The following is a 21028-nucleotide window of genomic DNA, read 5'->3' as shown; positions in this document are numbered from 1 at the left end:
CACCATTTTTTTGTGTTAGAAAAGCCTATTTTTATTTTCTTTATTCATCTATTATTACTCTTTTATCTTGAAGCCTCCAAAAGCATAACTATCTATTAAAAAAATTAGTGGAGGGTAGGGGAAGATAGAAGTGACTGAAGCACGTTCCCTATGGAAAGCATATGGGGCTATTTCGGTTTTGTTGGAGGGAAGGCGGCGGGGGGAGATGACTAAGGAACGACATGATGGACTGTTTAGCAAAAACAACACTGCAACAAAATGTTGCAGGGTGTAGCATTCCTGTTCAGCAATCCAGCCAGCCATGTCCTTTTGGGGGATACTCCATTCCATTTCCCCTTCCCCTGGTTTTCTACCACCACCACCCTGCCCCCCAATCAGCCAGCATTTTTTGCCTACTGAGCATGCTCATCCTTGCTTTGGTTGTCCCCTTAAGTTCCTTGCTTTTCTAAAACTTTTTCAAACTCTTGCAGATCTTGGCGTTTCGGTGAGCCTGCCACTACCTTCCCCTTGCGAGTGGGTTATGCTGCTTGGCTACATAGGTAACAGCATTCACCCTGTGATGCTGAGGAACAGAGGCATTGATCAGAGAAGGACATTCTCTTGTTGATCTAGTTTAATGCACTTTGGTGTGTTATTTTCACTAATATACACATTCTGGGGCACACTTTTCCCAAACACATGCATTTTGTATGCAGTCTTTTTTCATTATTCACAGGACTCACAAAGTTTAGAGAAGGATCAGTGTTTCGGTTTGTGTCTTTGTTCCAGGCGTGCAAATTAAACGGATTGGCATTAAAATGAAAGCCAAATTCATTTCTGCCCCATCCTTAGATTCAAGGGTGCTTACACCATTGGCTGGTCCCTAAAACACAGACGGAGGGGACTTTACATAGTCCGTACATCCCTAGAGTCAGTGACTGGCCCAAAGTCACCCAGTGAGCTTCACGGCTGAGTGGGGACTTGAACCCACATCTCCAGAGTCCCAGCCCAACACTCTAACCACTACACCATACTCGATCTCAAGGATGCCTTGAATGTGGTCCAATCTGTTTTTCAGGCTTGATGGCTGGCTTCCAGCAGGGACATGTGAATCAATGAAATATGAGCTCACCGAAGTCCCGCGAATTCCATCTCGAAGCTCATTCCAACTTGAGTCCATATGAGATGGCAAGCTTTCTTTTTCTTTTGGTATGAAAATCCATGCTTATTGTCACGTGTATTTTCCCCAAATCTATGCATCAATTGTGAGCATCTTGAATATGCACTCATTCTTCTCCCACTGGTTAAAGCGTATTTGTGTGCGCTTTTCAAAAATGTGCATTTTTGCATGTGCATTTTTTCACATGTATGCATGCTGCTGAATGATTTTTCTGCGAATTGCACGGCAAGCTCAGAAATGTATAGACTTCGACTGCAGGTTGTTGTCTGAATATGTGTTCAGTCTGGAAGGTGCAAGCTGGATAAATATTGATCAAAACCAAACTGATCAAAACTTGTAAGGGTGAAAGTAACAATAATACAAAGACCTGATCAGGACACTCCAAGCAAGGATGCTACAAGGACTGAGTCCTTTCTCTCCACCACCTCACCTCCAGGGAGCAGGGGGAGGGGGAGCATCCAAAGAATACTCTCTCCTGATATGCTCAGGGATCCTGCAGGCTTTTGGGGGGATCAGGTGGTCCTTGATTGATCCTTTCCTTCTTTCATAATATCTATCCCTGAGAAACTGCATTATACTCTGGAAGTTTTTGTGAGCATGTAAAAGAGGTGGGTTCTCTTTTTATTATTATTGAGAAGTTAAATGGAAAAAATGAAACAGCACTGAGTTACATTGCTGGGTGGGGGGAGAATCTCTCTTACATAGAGAATCCAAACCCTACCAGAATCTCATCAGCCACTCCCAGCAGGAAACAAGAAGTACCACTTCAACAATAAGACAGGCTGATGTATAATCATGGCTGAAGGAGAATTACAGTTCAACACTGACACATGAAGCTGGTTGAACTCTGCTGGAGTTCCCAGTAGTAGAAGAATGGAAAATTCTGAAGAATAAAAGATGCTGGCAACCACTGTCCACATGATGCGGCAGAAAACACAAGAGACAGATTATTTGGAAAGCAAAACTCTTGGGAAGAGACAGAAAGGGCAGTTCATACCGTCAAGCTGGATCTGGGTGTGAATGCAGAGGTGTTACCTTGGGTGTGAGATGGAAATGGACCACAAGTCCAGCACCTATTGTTCCAACTACTCTGGAATTAGGGGCGGCGCTGGTGCCCGTTTCAGTCTGCAAAACTGCCAGGCTGCTGGAGCCCGCACTCCTCGAGCTGCCCCCCCCAGCCCTCTCCCCTGCTTGCTGGTCCCCGGGCTGCCCCCGGACCACCCTCCCATGCTCAGTGACCAGCCCGCTACTTACCCTGACCCATCCGCCTCCGCGCTGATCGCCATGTTTTTAAGAAACATGGCAATCGGCAGTATGTGCCCATAGACTTATACACAAAATAGTGCCGTGAATCTTGTGTATAAGTCTATGTGCCCATAGATCATTCCAGTCTCCCCCTCCCATTCCAGGCCAGCTACATGGGGGCAGGAGCTTGACAAGAGGAGGAAGGCAAGAGGCACGCTCCTCCTCTCATCCCAGCTATGCGAAAGCAGTGGCTTGACAGGAGCAGACAGGTGAGAGGGAAGCTCGTCTCACCTTCCTCGTCTTGTCAAGCCACTCACCCAGGATGGGAGAGGGAGACGGGAGCGATCCTTCCCCCACCCCCCACTCTAGCACAAATACAGAGCTCCTTTTACAGAACATTTTCATAGAGTTAATGTTGTGCAAAACATGGATAGAAAGGGCCAGCTCTACAACATTAGAAGCCCCTTAATGTTGTGGAAATGTGTCAGGGTGGACACTGAGCCCATAGAATCCCAGAGTAGTTCTGATTCTGAGGAAGAGCAGTCGCTCCTGGGAGAGGAGCGCGTTCCTCTTTCCCAGGGCCCACAGCTGACGGAGATTCCTCCCACCAGCATTCCTAGCTTAGATAGCAGTCCAGGGAGTGACCGAGCACAGATAGCAGACTTGGTGGACGCGCGACGCAGATGCAGAGAGCGGCGCCAGATGGAGGGCGCGGAAAGGAGGCGCAGTGCCCGGTTGGCGCGCAAACAAAGGCTGCGCCCAGACGCTCCAAGGGAAAAGGGGAGGGACTCCCCCTAGTCCTTAAGTTCGGGGGTCTGCCAGTAATTCCCTTTCAAACGGGGACCAACTGTTCCAACTTAGGGCACAGGTACTGCTCAGATCTAGTTGCAAATGGTAGAGTTGTTAAGTTGTAAAAGAAGAATAAAGCTTTGAAAGGAATCCCTTTGTCTGTGTCTGGACTTGGCTACTGGATTAGACTGAGAGAGGCCTCCAAGGAGCCCTTGACAAAACAGCCCTTTCCAGCCACCATTGTGCACAACAATAAATCTATGAAAACAGAGCCCCATCTCCAGAGGCTCGCACAGCCTGAGTCGCACAGTCGGACAGCAGCAGCAGTTGCTCGAATTCCCGCTGGGCTTGGTCTGCAATGAGTCCGTCCATCCCTCTGGAATTTTATTATTTATTTATTTATTTATTTATTGCATTTATTGCATTTCTGTCCCGCCTTTTTTTCCTCTTGCAAGGAACCCAAGGTGGCTTACATTATCCTCCTCCTCGCCATTTTATCCTCACAACAACAACCCTGTGAGGTGGGTTGGGCTGAGAGTCAGTGACAGGCCCAAAGTCACCCCATGAGCCTCCACAGCCAAGTGGGGACTAGAATCCGAATCTCCCAGCTCCCAGTCCAGCCTGCTCACCAGTACACCACGCTGGCTCTTTTGATCCTTGCCAGAGCTTGACAGTGTCTACACTGTGCCACTGAATACTCGTTACAAACAATTGAATGGACCCAAGGGAACAAATCCCATGACTTAAAAATAAACGGGTGAGGGGGGTCAACAGTCTGACTTGTCTTGATATCACTGCTATCGTGTATGTTTAAAAAGTCACATCCCCAACCTGGTGCCTTCCAGATATTTTGGACTCCAGCTCCCAGCAACCCTAGCCAACAAAGCTAATGGTAAGGAATTATGGAGTTCTGGTCCAAAACATCTGGAGGGCAGCACATTGGGAATGGTAAGATACATGGCCACCTGTCCTCCAACCAAGGGTGTATTAGGAATTCGTTTCAGTTCATCTTTGAACAGGATTTACCTAGTTCACAACTTCTGGAGCGAACACGGACGCGTATGCAATCAGTGACTGACATCCGTACATTTCCAAGTTTGCAACGTGGCCCCAAAAAACATGTGTTTGACAGCATGTGTGCATTTGAGAAATGCACATGACAAAATGCGTACTTTTGAAACATGTGCACAAACACGCTTTAATCAACGGGAGAAGGTGTACATTTCAAAAATACGGATGAAAAATACGCATGGATTTTCATGCCTAGAAGAAAGAAAAGCTCGCAATCTGACCCGGATTCGAGTTGCATCGAGTTTCAAGATGGAGTCCAGAGAACTTGGGCAAGCTCTTGTTTTGCTTAACTGCACATCTCTACCGCCGGCTCCGTGGATCTCCAACTGCAAGCACGCAAATACCATCAGGCAAAAGGACTCGCGCTCCTGCTCTGACACATTCAGATGATCAGTTACTGCTCAGCAATTACTGCTCAGTTCACAGCACTTGCAAAGGCGGCCAATGTTCCCACTTGAACTGGGCAAGCCGGTGGACAAACGAAAAGCAGGAGGAACCTCAGTTGTTCCTCTGCAGGCGCTCGACCCTGTTTTCCATGACTATAATGCAAACCAACCCTTACTTCCGCCTACCCGGTCCTCCTGCTACTGATGGTTTTTTCTGCTAATTAAACAGGATGGAGAGAAGTACAGTTCCTGCACGGGAAAATGGGACCACATGCAGCCCGCTGCCTTTTTATGCAGGAACACATGAAGACAAAAGCTGAACAGTTTGGGACCTCGGACTGAACTGAGAACGTAACCTGTCATTTGGGCCCCCGTTAACCTATTCCTCCCGCGTGGCTTGCCACAGCTGCTCAGCAAGAGGTGTGTACGTTCAGCCAGCTTAGGGCACCGTGCACATTGTAAATGCATAATTAAAAAATGAAAAGTTGAGCTAATTGCGCAGCGACCACACTGAGCAAGGAAGGGCTTGACCCATGCTTGCCATTTACCACTTGCGAGGCTTTAGAAATGATCGGGCGCAGCGGCCGGCGTTTGCATACGGCTTCGCGGTCATGTCACAAACACAAGCCAAGCTGGGATTAGAGAGGAGTTCTCTGGGCCTTCTGGATATTGATGGAACAGAGCTTTCACAAGCCGAACCTCCCAGGAAGTAACTGCCAGATCCTTATGTTCCCCGGCCTTAATCAAGCTCAAGTCTGTCATGACTATCACAGCATCGCTGGGGCAGGAGGGAGCTTTGTGGGGGAGGGATCTGCCACTCCCCAAACCCTGCCAAAGGTCACCACCCGGGGCAGGAGATGGGGGCAGGTTTTATTTTCTCCAGAGCTTTAGCTTAAAAAAAAAACTCTCCTATTAAAACTAATGGGATGGAAATTTCCTAGCCTAGCTCAGGGCTGGTGTGGGAGAGGAGCCCAATCCGGGGGGAGGGATGTATGGATTTTGTAAAATCCATTCCATCTGCATTTCATTGATTGTCATGTGCCTTTCATTCCATCATCCAGTCATTGGTGAAATCGGATTTTTCCCAATTTCCCAAATTTGTGCAAATTCACATTTGCACAAAGTCACGCTTGCGAAATAGCATACCCCCCATGCGCAAATCTCCCCAGAATGCACATTTTCAAGCTTTAGCCTATGGGGGAAATGCACATTTTTGGCTGGTGCTTTTTTTTTTATTCTACATATTTTTCTATGACTAAATTTGCGTAAAATTCCAGAAAATAAAAAACACGGTTCGCAAGCCCGCGGAATCTGTGCAACTTGGGAAAAGCCAGTCTGCTGAGGAATCTGTGGGTTGGATTCATAGAAATCCAAACTCATTTGATTCCATTGAGGATTTCTCCAACAACCCTATCCAGAGGCCTCTTGTGGGAGTGAGGGAGCTGTTGTCCGTTGGATCGAAGGTTGCCCTCTCTCCGCTGCCAAATGCCCTGTTTCAGGATTACAGCTAGGAAAAATGCTGCCAAAGGTAAACCCGTGCTTCTGGGACATTCCGCAAGCATACCAGGGGACTTGGGGCAGCTCTCCTGTCCACTAGTGAAAGGGCGCTTCATTCCCCCATCTGAACCCATCAGCCAACTTTGAGCAAGGGATAGCATTGCTCTGTTGCTCTTACTGAAACTTGGGGGGGGGTGCTTCAAATTCAGCCAAATCGCAAACAAAGTTGAGCTGATTCGGACAGATTCACGAGGTGTCTGCATCAAAGCAGGACTAGGGATTACGAACCTCACACTGTCCATGGAGGGGCAATTTCAGCTGCTCAGGGCCCTGTGGAATCCTTCAGAGCCCAGCTGCATCCTCCAGAGTTGGTGAAGCAGCTCTCCGGCTCCCTATAAGACGTGATACACTCATGGCGACTGCCATGAGCCTAATGCAGGGGAAAATGCAGCCATAAATGGCATGTTGTACACCCTTTCCAGCCATAAAGCACTGACTTTGACCTAAATTGCAGCTGTTTGCAGCTGTATTTAGGTCAAAGAAAGGGCTTTCCAGCCGCAAGCAGCATACAATACGCCGTTGATGGCTGTGACTTTCCTGCGCTAACCTAATGGCAGCCGCCATGAGCGTATCATGTCTTATAGGGAGCTGGAGAGCCGCCCTGCGGGAACTCCTCCAGACCCGGAGGTAAGTGCAGCCACTCTGCCGTGGACTCCAGAGGACTTGGAGTCCCAGATTCTTGGGAATCCAGCCTCATTTGCGTCTGTAACAGAATTCTCCAGCATCCCTAAGCAGGACTGAATCCCAATCGAAACCTGTGAGATGCTAGGGATGTACGAAAGTCCCTTACCTTTTACGAAAGTTGATTCACGGTGGGGGGGAGGTGCTCCATCCCTCCCCCCAAAGTTCTGGCCGGGCGGGAGGCATCCCATCCCTCCCCCCAAAATTCTGGCCAGGGGGAGGCGCCCCGTCCTTCCCACCGCAAATCTTGTCCTGCCAGGACTGCAAATGGCGGCGGCTGTAGCCGCCGCCATTTGCGTCCCTGCAGTCAGCCGTGATAGGCTACATAAATGTTTACGTAGCCTATCATGGCTGAGTTTAAAAAAAAAAACCCGTGCGTACGCAAATGGCGGCGCCCATGGGCGCCGCCATTTGCGTTCCTTATTTTGGCACGTCTAGTCTACATAAACATTTACGTAGACTACGGCGAAAATAAGGGGAACGCAAATAGCATAGCATCTACGCTATTTGCATTCCCCTTACTTTCGCCGTAGTCTACATAAATGTTTACGTAGACTAGACGTGCCAAAATGGGCGCCGCCATTTGCGTACGCGCGGTTTTGTTTTGTTTTTTTAACTCAGCCGTGATAGGCTACGTAAACATTTACGTAGCCTATCACAGTACTTTTTTAAAATCTAGCCGTGATAGGCTACGTAAATCTTTACGTAGCCGATCACGTTTTGTTGTTGTTGTTTTTTTAACTTGGAAATGGCGGCGGTGGCAGCCGGCCGGAAGACTGGCCGCCGCACCCGCCGCCACCAGGGACATTCGCACAAGGTAAGTCCCATCCCGGGGGGGGGGGGCGGGGGGGCAGACCATTTCGCCACTGATTTCAGGGGGCCGAATGCGCTGGCATTCAGCCTCCCCGAGATTCGTGGTGAAATTCTTTGACATCCCTAGAGATGTCCACATCCTTCAGCATCTTCCACCACAGGCTCTGGATCCAGCATCAAGCCCTGCCCCATTGCACCTTACCCTGATTTTCTGCTTCGTGAAAGCGCTCAGTTTTCATCATGCATACAGGCTACAGAATTCAGCTCCTCTTCTTGGCGTGTTTAATGTAGGGTGCTACAAACAGGCCCTTCTATATTCCCTGTAGAGACAACACTGCAGGGTGATCGACAAACCATATACGCATGTGTGTAAATGAATAGACAGGCAGGCATGCACACCTGCGCATTCGCACATGCGCATACCTGCACACACACAGCTGCGGCAGCATTTCCCATTCATTATCTGCTACTTAAAACCTTGTCTCTTTAAACAGAGGTAGAACTTGTTTCCTCCTTCTTACACCAAGGATGCAATCCTATGCCTGTTTAGACATTCAAAAAAAAATGGTTCTACAACTCCCAGCATTCCCCAGACAGCGTGGGGAATGCTGGGAGTTGTTCGACTTCTTTGGAATGGAATGTCTACCTTTTTAATTGCCTTTTCAGACTCGAAGCCTCCAGTTCCACTTTGTCAGGAGCGCTCTGGCAGCCTCTCCCAGTAGATTCCAATAGCCAATTCAAGACACAGACGAAAGGATTTCTTTTCAAAGCTTTAATCCTTTTACAACTTAATGACTCTTTCAGTTGCTAATCACCAGCGACTAAGCAAGGAACAGCAGAGAAGCCTTTGCGCCGAGTAGGCAGTTGATCCCCGTTTGAAGGAGAGTCACTTCAAGACCCTGAACTTATGGGCTAGGGAGAGATCCTCCCTCTTTCCCTTGGGTCCATGGGAGGCGGCCGTTGCTTGCGCGCCAAACGGGCGCTACGCTTCCTTTCCGCGCCCTCCATCACTTGTCGCTCTTTGCGTCTGCATCGAGCATCTAAGAAGCCCCCCTCCCACATTCCCTCACTGCCAGGGTCGCTATCTATCTTAGGAATGCCGGCAGGAGGAATCTGCCAGGTGCTGAGCTTGTGAGGGATGAGCTGGCCCCTCTCCCACGGATTGCTGTTCCTCCTCAGAATCCGAACTGCTCTGAGGCTCTCTGGGCTCAGTTTCCACCCTGACACACTTACAGGATCTGATGAAGTGGGTTGCAACCCACGAAAGCTCATGCTGATTTATTTCACTATCTGACCGACTAAAACAGTCTATATCTGTGCTACACTTAACCCTTGATTTTGTAAACAGATGGCTAACACGGTTATACTATAATATTATTTACTGTCCACTAGTTAACTCACATCTTGAAAATGCTCACTGTTGTCACTCAAGCCACAACTATTGATGTTACCAAAGTTCATAATTCCCTGGTCTACAATGTGAACACAGAGGAAGCTGCCTTATGCCAAATCCAACCCTTGGTCCATCTAACCCAGTATTGTCGACACTGACTGGCAGCAGTGGCTCCCCAGGGTTTCAGGCAAAGATTTTTCCAGCCCTACCTGGAGATGCCGGGGATCGAACCTAGAACCCTCTTCATGCAAAGCAGGGGCTCTACCATTGAGCTATGGCTCATACCCTAAAAGCAAAGGGACTTTGCTATATAAAGTAAGTAGGGCCACTGAATTACTGGTAATGAAACTAGTGTAGAACTAATTAGGAATGTAAGAAGCTGCCTTCTACTGAGTCAAACCATGGGTCCATCAAGTTCTGTACTGTCAACACTGACTGGCAGCAGCTCTCTAGGATTTCAGGCAAGGTTTTTTCCAGTCCTACCTGGAGATGTTGGGGATTGAACTTGGGAAGCTCTGCATGCAAAGCAAGTGCTCTACTAAGAACCTGGGTGACTTGCAATGATCACCTTGATTCAAGGCAATTATGTCTATCCCATACATTCTTCTCTGGCTCACATAGTACTCCAAGTCAGAGAATAACTCTCTCCCTCACTGTTTCCCTCCCATCTCCCTCTTTTTCCAGCCTGGTGGCAGCAGAAAAATGTCAAAGAAGGCCTCCAGGCCTTCCCCTCTGGCACCTGAAATACCACTACAGTAGTGTGCCAGGGACCATGGGAATTGAAATGTTCCCAGGGCACCCAATTCCTTCATATACATGTCAGGCACCCTCAAAACTACATCTCTGAAAGCTCCAGGGCACTAGCTAATCAGCACAGTACACAGCCAGTTTTTGCTCCAAAATTGCAGAACCTTCATCAACCCCAGAAAGGAAAGAGAATGTTTGTCTGGAATGCAGTAAGGGTGATTCAAAAATGGCTTCAGTGTTCTACCGATGTCATGTCTATCTTCATCCTTAGGTTCTCACATCCAATTTTGACCAACCTTTTTGGTCTTGGTCTTGGTCTTACCCCTTCCACTTTCTTTTTTGCCTGAAAGAGTTTTCTAAATGAGGTTGCTTTCACAGGCAGTCATAAATCCTCATTGTATCCATTAACAGCTAATTGGGATCATGCATTTTTCTTTCTTTTCTTCTTTTTATAACCATTTTCGTGGTCGCTTTTTTGAACCAAACCTTTAAAAGGAGCATAAGGGATATTGCCGGGATGATGCCAACAGGCCAAAATTAATTTATGCAAAGTTAATACTGAGCTGTTTTATAAAAAATTATATATTTGGCATCAAGGGAACCCAAATAAATCAATGCAACAGCTTTGAAATGCTTGCCAGTCTCAATGGCAGCATCTTGCGACAATCAAATGGGCTTAAATTCTGGCTAAAGGCCTAATAAACTGGTTGCTAGCTTTTGAACATTAATGCATTGATTGTTAAGTAAGCATATCAACATCTCCATAATGGAAACTGAAATGGGAGCCAAGAGCTTCTAAACTGGCCAGGTTACAGAACTGTAAATCAATAGAAGAACCCTCAAAGCTGCTGTACATCTCAGGCTCCTCCATTTTAGTACATTCAGTCTGGTTCCAATCAATTCCCCTCTGACTTCCACCATCGCCCCTCCTCCAAATCCTGTTCCTCATTATGCATCTCAGCTTGTCCCAGAGTTGATGCACACCGACATGTCGACAAGAACAATAGGTAACACAGTCTACCCCACGTATAGGACTTGTTATCACCTTATTGAGTACTAAGGCTTTTTCTGGTTCACTGCCCCCTTTGGGCAGCTGCTTTGTCAGAAATATACACATTGTCAGGATTGATTCTGAGCACAGGAAGATGGTTAGCAGCTCAGATTCAGAAGAGGAACAGCCAGAACCGGGGGATGCATTTTCCCAAGCCAGTTCTCAGATATGGGTAGGCGTGCTTCTTGGGTTACTAACTCCCACATGGCTGGGCCTGAAGCCCCCCCTTGCCCCCCTTGGTGAGAAGCCAGGAGGAGGAGGAGAGTGGGGGCTGTGACCTAAGAGATGTTAGACTATGGCACAGAGCTAAGAGGGAAACGTCAGGGGCAGAGCTCAGATGGTCGGCCTGATTAGCGATGTGTGAGAGGCGATGTAGGGAAGCATCACTGGAAGGGTGGGACATCCATCCCTAAGTGAGTCTAGCCAACAAGCCTCACTTCAAACTGCAGGCAACGGCAGTGTTCCCATTCAAAACCCCTGGAGGCATTCCTTTGTAGCCTGAGAGCCTTCGAGGATTTGCATCTGTCATGAACCTCTTGATAATGAATTAAAGGCCTGAGACTGAAGCCTCTCTATTTGTGTGTTTGAGTGCATCAGGAAAGAGGGGGGCCAAGGGAAACGTGACACATACAGGCACATGTGGACACAGAAAGACACATGGACACACATATGTAGAGTGGGTGGGGATATTTTTGGCTGGCTACATGATCAAGCCAGGTTGAATAATCATCAAAACAGACCAAGAAAGGTGATGTCAGGGTGGACACTGAGCCCATAGAATCCCAGAGTAGTTCTGATTCTGAGGAAGAGGAGTTGCTCCTGCGAGAGGAGTGCGCTCCTCTTTCCCAGGGCCAACAGCTGATGGAGATTCCTCCCACCAGCATTCCTAGCTTAGATAGTAGTCCTGGGAGTGACAGAGCGCGGGAAGCAGACTTGATAGACGTGCGACGCCGACGCAGAGAACGGTGCCAAATGGAGGGCGCGGAAAGGAGGCGTAGTGCCCGGTTGGCGCACAAACAACGGCTGCGCCCAGAGGCTTCAAGGGAAAAGGGGAGGGACTCTCCCTAGTCCTTAAGTTCAGGGGTCTGCCAGTAATTCCCTTTCAAACGGGGACCAACCGTTCCAACGTAGGGCATAGGTACTCTGCTGCTCATATCTAGTTGTAAAAGAAGAATAAAGCTTTGAAAGGAATCCCTTTGTCTGTGTCTGGACTTGGCTACTGAATTAGACTGAGAGAGGCCTCCAAAGAGCCCTTGACAGATTCACTTTCTCAGCTCTTCCCCATGCTGCTTGAGTCCCAGATGGAAGATTCTGGATGGTAAATTCCATTTCAAATGGACAACTGGGAACTGCAACAGAATGTTGCCATGTCAAGTGTCCTTATTGAAGATACTGTGTTCCATATCCCCTCCTGCCCAGTTTTTCATCTGACCCCCCAAACAGAGAGCACTCTGTTACAACTGAACCCACTCAGTCTTCATTGGGATGGTCTGAGGAGCAGGGGGCGGTGTCCCCTATCCCCCTTGGGGCTTCTTGTCCCCTAAAGATTTTTTTGTGCTTCTGCCAACTTTACGATTTCACTGAGGTGGTGCTGTTTTGGCTACATTAGGACTGGCACTCTGAGAATTGAGATTGAGAAAGTAATCCTATGATCCCTGGGAGAGTGTCCCGAGGAGAATAGAATTCTTTGGAGGCATCCCCCCACCACCTCTGAGGCTGTAGACACTGCTATGACCTTGGAAGGGGCTTCCTTCTCCACCCACCACCACCTCCTCCCCTGTCCCTTCACAGCCACCATGGAAAGAACCACAGGAGCTGACAAAAGCAGCCTCAGGGGAAAGGTCTGAAAGGGGGCACTGGGAGGGGCGGGGAGGGGAGGACAGAGGAGAGGCCAGGTTAGGAAGCAGACTATGGCCTCCCCAGCCCCAGGCCTGCCGTCACGAATGCACCTCTGCTAGATGAGCTCAGAGGCCTTTCTTGGGGGCGGGGGAGACAACAACCAAGAAGGACAGAGAGAGGAAAATTGCCTCCGTTGCCTGCCAGCAGGAGCCCAACATTGCGAAGGAATCCCAGAAGCCTCCAAGATTGGAAGCTTCTGTCCAACAATGGTGCAACCCAGAGGATTGCCCCCCAGCTAGGGGGTGGGAGAGAGAGAGAGAGAGAGAGAGAGAGGAATGCACCTACATTCAAGGAAGGGGTTTATTCCAGAAACATTACAAAATAATCCCTCTTCCAAAGTGTTCACCAAAGAACCAGCTGTTCCAGAGCACAATCATCAGAGCACCAGGGGTAACAGATACATATGAGATTGCCAGAAAGAGGGGGAGAGATAACATCCCCCTCATTCTTATTCTCTCCCATTGCTTGACTCAGAGCACCTGCGATTAAGAGCTCCTTCTGCAGTGATTTTAGCACTCAATTCTTACTTGGAATAGATTATTCATTTGCAAGATATCAATTAAACCCAACTGAAGTGTGCATTCCTATCGCAGCAACGGCTAGGAGTTCGGAGTATTTCCGACCCACCCCACCCCACCCCCCTATTTCTCTCAGAAGTCTCTCTTCGTTCAGCCATATTGATGTGTGGTTTAATGGGTGAGCATCAAAGAAGGCTGCATCCTGCATGGCAAAGTGGTTGGAGTGTCGGGCCAGGAGTGGGCAGGCCCGGGTTCAAGTCCCTGCTCAGCCCATGAAGCTTGCAAGGCGACCTGTGGCCATTTGCTGCCAGGGGGATGCCACACACACCGCCCTGCGCTCCAGGAGGGAAAGGTGGGGTTTAAAAACCTTATAAATAAATAGTCGGTCCTCTCAGACACCAAAACCTTTTAAAATAATTGGACAGCAGCGCCCGTTTCTTTTTTTAATTCGTTACAGTTCTATTTTGCCCTTCCTCCAAGGAGCAGTGTACACTGCTTGCCATTCCCCCACCCCCTCCTCACAACAACCCTGCGAGGTAGTTTCAGCTGAGAGAGTGACCGGCCCAAGATGACACAGGGAACTTCGTGGCTGGGTAGGGATTTACGTCTTCTCAGTCTTAGTCTGACGCTCTGAACAGTCACTACACTGCCCCTGTGTATCAATTAATAGAATCCAGGTATCTTTGGGGTTGCACAAGGCTTCGACCAGCAGCCACGAGAGCAAGAGAGTTCCTTTTTCTCTGCATCATCAGGGGGATGAGACTGGAAGCAGAGCCATTTCACCAACCTACTTTAGACTACTGTAATGCGCTCTACGTGGGGTTACCCTTGAAGACGGTTCAGAAGCTGCAGCTGGTACAGAACGCGGCGGCTCGCCTGATTAAAGGCAGCCGCCGGCGAGGTCACATCACTCCAGTGCTGAAGGAGTTGCACTGGTTACCAGTTGTTTTCCAGGCCAAATTCAAGGTGTTGGTTTTGACCTTTAAAACCCTTTATTTATTTGTTTGTTTGTTTGTTTGTTGCATTTATATCCCACCTTTTTTCCTCTTGCAGGGAACCCAAGGCGGCTTACATTATCCTCCTCCTCTCCATTTTATCCTCACAACAACAACCCTGTGAGGTGGGTTGGGCTGAGAGTCTGTGACTGGCCCAAAGTCACCCAGTGAGCTTCCATGGCCGAGTGGGGACTAGAACCCGGCCCAGCCTATCTTAAGGAGCACCTCCAGCAACACCAGACAGGCCGCTTAACAAGATCAGCCTCGGATGGCCTTCTCTCTGTCCCATCAGCCAGGACAGCTAGACTGGTGGGGACGAGGGAGAGGGCCTTTTCTGTTGTGGCCCCCACTCTGTGGAACTCCCTCCCTAGGGAAATCCGCCATGCCTCCTCTTTAATGAGCTTCCATCGTGCATTAAAAACGTGGTTGTTCAGGCAGGCATTTGAGGTGGGTTAGGGTATTTTAGAAAATGTTTTTACGGTAGAATTTTATTGTTTTAAACTGTTTTATTGTACGCTTTACATCGCCCAGAGTGGCTGGGTGACCAGCCAGATGGGCGATTAATAAATTTAATAATAAATAAATAAAATAAAAACCAAGCTGAAAGACCACTTGCTTTTTTTCCTCTTCCCTCCTCACCCTTTTTTTCCTTTTGTGTCTATTTCCATTCTAAGCCTATGGGCAGGGACTGTCTCATTTTTATGGATTGTATGTAAGCCATTCCCAGCTAGGGATGTGTGAACCCACCCCTGTCCAGGTTCTCCAGGCACCTGCCCAGCCCCTGCCCCCACTCGCCAATCCCTGGACCGCACTCGAGCCCCTCTGCGAGCAGCCCACACTCGCCCCAGCAAGCTCTGCAGTTGCCATTTTTTGAAAAATAAAATGGTGATCGCAAAAATGTGTACATTTGCAAATGTGCAAAATGCGCATATTTGCAAATGCACATATTTATGTATGCATGAAAATGTGCATTTCCGCGCATGTGCAAATGCAAGCATTTGCAAAAATGCGCATTTCCATGCATACGCAAATATGCACATTCTGGCTGTCGCTATTTTATTTTTCAAAAAATGGCAACTGCAGAGCTTGACAAGGCCTCTGGGGTTAATGCAGGCCACTCGCCGAGCACAGGCAGGGGGCAAGCGTGGGCAGGGGCCCAGCGACCGGGGCTCAGGGATGCGGGCAGGGGGGGTTCCGCAGGATTCCCAGATGGAATCGGGCACCCGCACCATCCCTATTCCCAGCACCTTTTGCACTGAGGAGTGGGATAAAAATGCTTTGAATAATAAATACATAAATAAATAATACAAAAGGGAAAATGACAGACCCCTCAAGTGAACAGGAAGAAACCTCACAGGAAGGCCCTCTTAGGCAAGGAGCGAGGTGACAAAGAAGCAGTCCGGCCTCGTTACTCAGCAGCTGACATGAACTCGCTCCCGTTCCAGGAGCTGACAATGATCCAACCCTATATCTCCAGGCTACACTCTGACAGCCCTACTTTTTAATGCTTTTAGAGGTCAAAGTGAACATCATGACTTGTGCCCCAGAGACAAAAAAAGACATGGCAACCCAGCCCAACAGACAGAAAGATGCAACGCCACATATACACCACACCAGTTGAACAGCATAAAGGCAGGATAACTCCAGTGCTCGAATTACAGGAGAGCAGAGTCGATCTGGCCCCCTTACTTTTTGTGCTAGCCCCCTTAGTTAATGTTTTTTGAAGGCAATGGGAGGGGGGGCTTGTGGAGTTCCTACCCACCACCACCCTTTAGTTTAAGTGCTGGATAACTCTTTCAAACATTCATTCTAGGGGTTCAAAGTTGACCACTCAGCCAAAGCTCTCAAGCCTGGCGAGAAAGGAACTGATCCAAGACATGGCTTCAGTGGGGTTTGTAGCTCACTGGTAGACTGGACACTTTGCAAGCAGAAGGTCCTAGGTTCAGTTCCTGACATCCTCACTTCAAGGGACCTCTAGCAGGGCTGGAAGGATGACGGCTGAATCCTTGGAGAACTGCAGCCAGACGAGACTATGCTGGACAGGATAAGTTACACTTTATCTCACCTTCCCTTCAAGAAACTCAGGATGGTTTACAAGGTTCTCCTCCTATTTTATCCTCACAACAACTTCATGAGGTGGGGATAGGCACAGAAAGTATGACTGGCCCTGTGTCCCCCAATAAGCTTCGTGTCTGAGTGGGGATTCCAACCAGGGTCAAGGAGAGCCCTGCTGGATCAGACCAAAGGCCTCTTTAGTTCAGCATTCTGTTTGCACAGTAGCCAACCATAGGAACCCCACAAGCAGGACATGAGTGCAATAGCATGCTCCCAGTTATGATCTCTGTGAAGAGAGGGCGAGTGTTGCCCTAGAGTCAGAGGACTCTGAGACCTTACAGGGCACCCCTAAATGTAAGAAATAAGGGTCCAAGTCAGCATCCTCCGTTTCAAGCCCCAGGCCTGAAACTGTAAACAGTAGCCATGATCAAGAAGAGGGTTTTGAACTCAGTACTAAGGCTTAATTGGAATAAAGCACACACAACCCTTGACATACGTGTTAAGTTTATTTACAATAGGGAAGCAGTGGGGGGAGGAATAAAAAGGCATATAAGAGCCAGACTGTTTGCAAATAATACTTCTGGCAAAAAACAGCAAAAGTTAAGGAATATATAACAAAATCAACCTGCCCTTTAGGTTGCCTAAGCACAGGTCTTCAAACAGAACAGGGTTCAAACTGTGACAGTGAGAGTCACAAGCCAAAAGCAAGATGGCGATGAAAACACACAAAACCAAATGAAGACAAAGACGGAAGATGAAAGGCAGACATAGTCATGACCCCTTCTTTTATACTCAAAAGCCTTTGACAAACATGAGGTGAGCCTCCTTAGCCAATCACTTGCTGGCTGAATAGGTCTCCAAGGATCTCTGTCAGGGGGGGACAGAAAATTCTCACAGACGCCCAGCTGAAATCGTCCAGTCTAACTTGGAAAGAGCGCTGCTCTGGCCTTGAAGGCCGTGAAGCCAGAACAGCACAAGGCAACACATACAGGTGGTTTAATGAGTGCACGCAGACCGAACTTCACAAAATGGGAAGTTTTTACAGGAGGCTAGATCATAAAAAGAAAATGGATTTCTTGATAATCCCCATCAACTGGCATAGAGGGGCATGTGGGCTCTGACACCGGATGCAACATATAGTCATCGTGACTGAGGGAGCAATCCTACAGCCCTAGACAGCGTGGGGGGCATGGGACACTTTGGAGTTCCTGATCCGAGGATGGAGGCAGTGTCAGTGACAGAGGGAGGAACTGTAGATCTGACGACCCCCTTCCCCCTCCCGCTCACAGCTGGCACGTAACAAACCGGGCCGGCCAGCCTCTGAGTCAAAAAAGCAACCTCAGAGAGGGGGAGAAGGGGGCGTTTCAGTGGGCAGGGAGGGGAGGAGAGTGGAGAGACCAGGATATGAGCTAACCTGAGGCCTTTGCCAGCCTCCTTCCCTCCCCCTCCAAAATCCCTTTGCTAGACGGGCAACAAAGTCTGCCTAGAGAAAATTCATGGCAGGAGGATGGGGAGGCAAAGATCGCCCAGCATTGGATGATCATTAGTGTCCAATGTCCAGGGGCTTACGGTCATCAAGGATGTGCCTGCTGACCTCTTTGAAGGTTTTGAAGCAGGCATCAAAGACTATTATTCTGGTAGGCCTCCCCTTTTAGAACTCCTGTTCCTTTGGCTGACTCTTGCATACTTTTTTTTAACCTGTGTTGTTTTAAGCTGTGTCGTTTTATTGCTGGATTTTTTAAAATTGTTTTTAGTTCAAAGCTGTCTTTAGTTATATGTTGTTGGTATATACTGTCTGTATGCTTTTATGTAAATCGTTTTTAAACTTCGTATATTGTATTTTAATATTTTAACTTTTGTAAACTGCCCAGAGAGCTTCAGCTATGGGGCAGTATAGAAATGTAATGAAGAGGAGGAGGAGGAGGAGGAGGAGGAGGAGAAGAAGAAGAAGAAGAAGGTCCACTACTAGGATTGCACCCTAAGGAGCCTTATCCTCCATGAGTGGAGCTAATCCTCTTTTAAAGCCATCTAAGTAGGCCCCCGACACTACATCTTGTGGTAGTGAGTTCCACAGTTCAACTATGTGCTGGGTGAAGATGGCCTCCCTTTCATCTGTCCTGAACCTCCTAACATTCAGTTTCCAGTGGGGATGATGATTCCCTTGGATTCTAGCAGTATGAGAGAGGTCTATCCATTCCCTCCACAGCACATTTTCTATCACGTCCCCCCACTACTTCCTCGACTTTTCCCCCCAGATCTCCCCAGGCCTAGTCGGACACTCTAACCTAGTGTTCCCCAAACTCCGGACGTTTGGAACTTCAACTCCTTTCAGCCCCAGACAGAGGGCCAGCGGTCAGGAATGCTTGGAGTTGTAGTCCAAGGCATCTGGACATCCACTGAGTTAGAGAAGGCTGCTCTAACCACCTCGGTATTGTCAACATTAACCAGCAGCAGCTCTTCAATGTTTCAGGCAAGACTTTCCCCAGCCCTATGTGGAGGTGCCAGGGATTGAGCCTGAGACATTCTGTATGCAATGCATGCATCCTGCCCCTGACATATGGCTAGCGGAGGCTGGTGGCTTCGATTTCAGGGGGGCTGCAAGTCCACTCTGGGTTTCAGTCAGAACCAGCCAGAACTCTAAAACAGCGATCCAAGGTATGGAACCCAATCCCCCCCAGATAGGTTCAGCACCTTGGAGAGCTCCTTTAGAGTTCAGCCTGGTTCTGGCCGAAACCCATAGCGGAACCACAGCCCCACTGACATCAGAGCCAACAGCCTCCACTGACACACAGCCCCTTTCCCTATTTCAAGGGGGGCTGGCCTTGGCCAGATGAAAAAGCTCCTGCTCATCTTCTGTGCTTTGGGGCCAATAACGAAACAGGTCACAAAAGAATAATTCCCTTTCAAGCCTGACACAAAAGAGGAGGTGAGTTTCCAGCAGGTAATCCTGACACATTGACACATTAATGTTTTACTGGAATGTTTGAAATTATGTTCCACCCACATCTTCCCTGCTGAGATTATATATATATATATATATATATATATATATATATTCACACACACGCACACACATGCACTTAACAGCTTGTGTTTATGCAAACTACCCTACCCTGAAATTAAAAAACCTGGCCACTGTTACGCCAGTGGTACCATTTGCATGTGAATTTCTCCTCCCCATCCTTCACCCCTCCAACCCTGTGCCACATTAAGCTAATTAAAAAGTCACATTGTAAACACGAACCTTTTAGCAAAGAAGGAGGCCTAGGGCTTCAAGCACACAAAACAAACAATGCTGAACAGACCGCATTGGCAGCCAAACTCAAGCCTCTCTTGCTCCCAATGGGCCCCTTTGATTGTTTTGGGGATCCACAGCCCATAATTTAATGCCCAGTGGAGGCTGGTGGCTCCAATTTCACTGGGACTGTGAATCCATTCTGGGTTGCTGTCAGAACCAGCCAGAACTCTAAAAGAGCTATCCAGGGTGCTGAAGCTGTTTTTGAGGATCAGGCTCAGCACCTTTCGAGTTCTGACTGGTTTTGACTGAAACCCAGAATGGATCCACAGAATCAGAGCCACCGGCCCCCACTGTGGGTGGCCCTCTCGGCCAGTCCTCGACTGGAAATTTCCTGCAGGGCAGAGGAAGAAGCCATTTCCTTTAAAAAGAGAGTGATTCCTTGGACCCCTTGAGAGGCAGTGCCCTACTCTGGCCCAGAAAGCCTCCTATCCCACTTCAGCCCTTCCCTTTGCAGCATACCAGCCCCCCAGTTTAAAAAAACATCGTAAAATAATTAAAATATATCTGGAGGGACAGGGAACCAAGTAGGCACCAATGCGGGTGTCCGTGGGCACACTGATGCCCACAAGATCACGTTGCAGACCCCAGAATCTAGATGGAGCCCTTTGGCAGAATGGGCATGACTCTCAAGTCAAAGGCTTTGTATAGCCAACCCAGTCCAAAGAAAACAATTTAAAAATACAAGAAAAGCGAAATGCCAAGCCTGACGTTCTCAGTGAGAACTTGCAGCTTTGGGGGGGGGGGAGGCAGGGTGAAAACACCTCTAAAACTAGGGGTAATATGTTAGACATGGGGAGGAGAAGACATTTCTTCAGTGTTTGATGTTGCATTTTTCTTTTTCTTCCTGTATTTTAAGAATGCCGACAAGGAGATTGACTCTGCCATAATCACAGCTGCATCACCACCACCCCCCCAGAATGCCTTAACCCAGGGCATTCTGGGGAGGAAACGGAACCCTAGCAAGGAAAAAGCACCGCCCGTGGGGCAGCGAATTGGGAGAAGGAGTCATTTTCAGCTTGACACTAGTTAAGTGCAAGTTGGATCATACACAATTCCCCCAAGTCTTGCTCTCTTTTGATTGCCATCATTTTTATTTACCTCCGGGGCAAGAGAAGGTCTTACATTCTTCCATACGTACAGAGGACACAATGGCACCTGCAAAGCCGAGAGGAGAACCAAAATGTGTGTCTCTGAGTAGCAAAGCCCAACAACCCTGAGCACCTCCTCATCAAGACTTTGACAAGTGGCACTGAGGCAACCTTTCCCCTACGAATACAAATGAACTGGAGGAATTCCTCCCTTTTCTCCCCACCCCACCCGCAGAAGACCACATGTTCTCACAACCTTCATTTTACAGACTACGCCACCCTG

At 48.4% G+C, this 21028-nt stretch overlaps 1 protein-coding gene across 2 annotated transcripts in view; it reads right to left on the bottom strand.

Annotated features, from left to right (window-relative positions):
- TMEM132B (transmembrane protein 132B) overlaps positions 1-21028 on the bottom strand; it is a 301587-nt gene that overhangs the window by 204384 nt on the left and 76175 nt on the right. The window contains exon 4 of one of the 2 annotated variants that reach the window (XM_084820222.1): positions 995-1002. The exons of the other annotated variant lie outside the window; for it this stretch is intronic. Within the exon in view, the coding sequence (XP_084676348.1) occupies positions 995-1002 (8 nt within the window). The remainder of the gene's footprint in view (positions 1-994; positions 1003-21028) is intronic. 2 annotated transcript variants of the gene reach the window in all.

Source organism: Heloderma suspectum, chromosome 13 (genome assembly GCF_057233095.1).
Source record: "Heloderma suspectum isolate Gila_16-S chromosome 13, 16-S_ref, whole genome shotgun sequence".
Lineage (NCBI taxonomy): Eukaryota > Metazoa > Chordata > Lepidosauria > Squamata > Helodermatidae > Heloderma > Heloderma suspectum.
This window is presented reverse-complemented; position numbering and strand designations above follow the sequence as displayed.